Raw genomic sequence first — 4,224 nt, 5'->3', positions numbered from 1 at the left:
AGCTCCCTCAGCCTGTCCTCACGAGAGAAATGCCCCCAAGGCCCCTAATCATCCTAACAGCCCTGTGCTGGTCCGACTCCAAGAGTTCATGTCTCTCTTCTGAGGAGCCCAGAAGTGGACACAACATTCCCGGACACATTAACCCTCCCCCGCCCCCCTCCCCGCTTTACAAGTTTTTCCATAGACAAGGGCTACATCAGGAGGAAACTGTTCCACCGGGCAGGACGACCCCAAGCACCACATCCATACACCCACAGCGCCTGCCGCTCCGCCAGAAAACCTCGCGATATTTCCCACCAGCCCGCCGGAGTCTGCGAGCACGGAGCGCCATAGCAACGCCCTTCTCGCGATACCCCCGCGGCCGCTGCCTGTGCCGGGCGGGGCGGGGTGAGGCCGACGTGTGGCCCCGGCTCCGGGCTCGGTTCCCCCTGGCCGCGGCTCGCCTGGGGCTGGCCGCGGTGCGGAGAGCGGGGAAAGCCACGGGCCCCTTCTCTGAGGCGCCCCCGGGGCTCCCTCGGCTCCCGTGCCGCCGTGACCCGCCCGGCGGAGGGGCGGCGGCGGGTCCCCAGCGCGCCGGTGCCCGTCTGCCCCCGCCGCCTCCGCCCGCGGGCCCCGTCGGGCTTTGCACGGCCAAAAGTTAAAATGTGTGATGATGGTGTCCCAGGTAAGCCTCTTCCGTGTGTCTTGCTTTACAATATCCTCGAATTTTGTTTTTACAGTCCTTTATTAGAGAGTAAAATAAAAAACCCAAAGGAAAACAAAACCTTGCACTCTACATTAAGTGGTCAACCCTCACTAGGTAGAAAGTATTCGAGATAATTTCATAGAGGGGTAGTGGTTGAAGGGAGTTAGTGTGTGACAGGAGGCCATTACCACCATGATTTAGTACATTTAATGTTGACAATGGCACATTTTTTCCACCTGCAGTAAAAGGGGTAAGTACAGGCAAGCATCTTAAATGCCAGCTTTGATCATTGGTGGCCAGTGCACTATACCCATGCTAGGAAGCCGTACCAGATAATTTTCTTTATTTTTAAAGACAGTGCTCCACATAAATTATGGTTCTAATTCAAAAGCAAAGAACTTGGTGAATCAGGCTAGTTAAAGTAGCAGTTCATACTTTGGCTTATACAGCATTATTCTCTGGCCTTTTGTAGCAATGGTGTCCTTAATACCATTTTATGTCTTTGCATTTTTCTCATTCTGTGCCCTGTTTCTCACTAAGTTTGTAGCTTGTAACACTAGTACTATTGTCCAGTGTAATTTATTCCACTTTCCATCTGAACTCTAGTTGGGATGAGCCATATGCAACTCCTTAGCTTCAAGTAAATGCTTAGTTAAAAACAAAAACTGTAGTCTTAAATCATAGTTTTAACTTGAGAGTCTCTAAACTACATGTTTTATGTCCCTTCACTACTGTAAAAAAAGGAATTACAGAAGTAATTCTATTTTAAACTTTGATTTGCATATTTAGCAGTGTGCTGTACATAGCTGGTTTCAGTTTTTCAATTTTGGTTCCTCTTCTCATGAAATTGCAGAAAGAATTAGATGCTACTGGGAGAAGTTAATGTACTCCTCTTTTTGCATCGAGATGAGAGAGACGTGTACAAATGCTGTGAACTTTAAGGATTAGTTATGTGTGATTTGTTGAATGCTCAGCCTGTACTTCACCCTTTTCCTCAAAAAGTTACATTTAAGCTTCAAGTCTTTGAGGAGATCTGAGTGAATGGCTGAAGGGTTTAGAGCAGCTTATGTAGCAGGTCACGAGGTGTGGGGCTGAGCTCCAAGTAAGGATGATGATAGCATTATTAAAGAGACCTGCAGAATGGTGAGTCGAATGGAGAGGCTGTGGTTAATGACCTTGTTAGTGTAAGAACCAGTGTGCCATCAGTTTAGGTCTTCAGATCGAAGTTTGTATCGGGCAAAAGTGTAACAGATTTGCAGAGCAGACCCACAGTATTTTTAGTCAGAAGTCACCAAATTCCAGGAATCTGCCTGTGTTGAAAGGATGGAGCTACTTGAAAGAGAGCAGTCTGCTGGGGTTTGCTAAACAGACAAACCACATGTGGCCCTTGAGATTTCTGTTGCTAAAAGAATACTTTAAGGCCAAAGAATTTTAGAATATGTGTGTTCTGTAGGCTTGTACTGTTTTTACTGTTACCTGCATTGTCAGCTTAGCGCCAATGCTGGCTGCAGAATAGTGGGCTTGGCTACGTGGATGTTTCTGTTTTCTCTAAGTGTATATAATTAAATCTATTTTAAAAAATGAATTATAGTTATCTCTGATTTAACTAATACATTGTGGAAAGTAGTCCTGTAAGCGTACACTTCCAGGTGCTTAGCACGTGGTGAGGAGAACTGGTCTTCCAGTTTTTACATGGAGACATAAAAATGGGTGAAGGTGGAGTTTCTTGCCTTCACAAGTTTTTTCCTTACCTCTGAAAAGTGTCTGGAACATGTACCACCACTGGTCATAGAATGATGAATACTTGCTCTGGTGCAAGATTCTCTCTGGCTCACTCCTTCCTGTAAAAAACATAGGTGCCTCTCACTGCAGTTGATAATGACTTTCTTCTAAGTATCAAAACTTATTCCAGGAAATAGATAAGAAACAATAAAGGTTCTGAAATGAATCCTGTGTTCCTTTGTTTTGGAATGACTGAGCAGGGGAAGGTTAGAAATTGTTTCTACAAACTCAAAAGAACACCCCGTTTTCTCTCAGTTCAGATTTGGAAAACTGTGTGCAGCCATTATTTGTGAGGTCTTTTTACTGTGAAAAATGAAGATCTTGTTTCTTCTGGTAGACTTATTTTGTTCTGTTTTTCATTGTCAGTATGATGTGGTTCTTTCCACTTTGATACGTACTGCTGTGATTGCCTGTGTGAAGCCACTGTGTAAACTTAATGCATCGGAATCTGTGTTTTGCTTTTTTTCTCCTATACACCTTCTGGTATTTCTAAAATAGTGGTGTTAGAACAAACTGTGATTTTATGTCTAGCTCAGGGTTTGGTTGTGAACAGTAACTGTTGTCCCGATTCTAGTGCTACCCTCAATAAAGTGTTTTATATTAAGTTGTATGCCTTTTGTCAACTAAATTTACATCCATAGTTTTGATAGTGAAGAAATTAAATACTCTGTACATCAGGCCAGTTTATCATTATGTGTGTTTGGTTTTTTTTTATAGATTATTGGCGTATTGGGGAGAAATGCCTTGCCCCTTGTCTTGAAAATGGAAAACTTCATGAAGGAACAATAACTTCTCTTGAAAAGGACAAAAATGGAAAATTATTTGCTGTTGTATCAATCTTGGAGTCTGAAGAAAGGAAAATACTAGTAACAAAACTTTGTAAAGTAAAAGATAGTAGAGGACCCTGGAAAAGCTTAATATTTGATGAGGATGATCTGGAAAAGCCATATTTTCCTGATCAAAATCTTCCATCTCCTGCAGTTGCTTTTAAATTATCTGACAATGGCGATTTTATTCCATATACAATTAACAGATACCTGCGTGATTATCAAAGGGAAGGAGCCCAGTTTCTGTATAAACACTATGCTGATAAAAGGGGGTGTATTCTTGGAGACGATATGGGCCTTGGAAAGACAATACAGGTATTCTTTTTGTTTGTTACGGTGGGAGCATGTTTTCTGGGATCCGTAAATCTTTTTTAAAAAGCATTGTATTTATGAAGCTTAAACGTCCCTCTGCTGTTGCAGAGATGGATGAGGCAGGACATGATGTCCAGGACAGCACTCAGAGCCAAGAGCCCATTGCTGATTTAAGACTCACTCCTTACAGGCCATAAAATTGGGATGTGGGTCCTTTTAGTGTAAGCACAATAGTTAAAATGTTAGTGTGTTGAATTTACTTTGAGGATTGCTACCTGCCCATCGTGAAAGCAATTTGCACTGGAGTACACTAAAAGAACTTGAGGCCCTTATCTGACTCTTGCTTTTAGATTACCTTTTAACTTTTTTCCTGAGAACAGATAGTTTCACTGTTCTGGGAATGCAAAAGAGCAGGCATTTTTACTCCTATCTCTGGGAAAAGTGTTTTGGTATTCCATGCTACTTCTATCACTCTTTTGGAAATACAGCTTGATTGATGAGAGGACAAAGTGTAGCTGGATTTTTTTCATTATGCTTCGAATCTGTGTGACCTAAATTATTTATTTGTTCCCTTGTTTTTTTCTTTCTTGTTTTTTTCTTTCTTGTTTTTTTCTTTCT

The 4,224-nt window shown here is 42.4% G+C and overlaps 1 protein-coding gene across 3 annotated transcripts in view; it reads left to right on the top strand.

The window, feature by feature from the left end:
- Nucleotides 1-349: 349 nt before the first annotated feature.
- ERCC6L2 (ERCC excision repair 6 like 2) overlaps nt 350-4,224 on the top strand; it is a 50,567-nt gene continuing 46,692 nt past the window's right edge. For 2 of the 3 annotated variants that reach the window (XM_042033141.1, XM_042033142.1), the window contains exons 1-2: nt 350-664; nt 3,185-3,609. In XM_042033141.1, the coding sequence (XP_041889075.1) occupies nt 643-664; nt 3,185-3,609 (447 nt within the window). In that variant the 5' untranslated portion in view covers nt 350-642. The remainder of the gene's footprint in view (nt 665-3,184; nt 3,610-4,224) is intronic. The other variant, XM_042033140.1, reaches the window with a different exon arrangement.

Source organism: Corvus kubaryi, unplaced genomic scaffold, assembly GCF_017639235.1.
Source record: "Corvus kubaryi isolate FWS band 111438036 unplaced genomic scaffold, C.kubaryi_AGA036_p1.0 37357, whole genome shotgun sequence".
Taxonomy (NCBI): domain Eukaryota; kingdom Metazoa; phylum Chordata; class Aves; order Passeriformes; family Corvidae; genus Corvus; species Corvus kubaryi.
The sequence above is the reverse complement of the archived record's forward strand: the minus strand, read 5'-3'. Positions and strand labels throughout refer to the sequence as shown.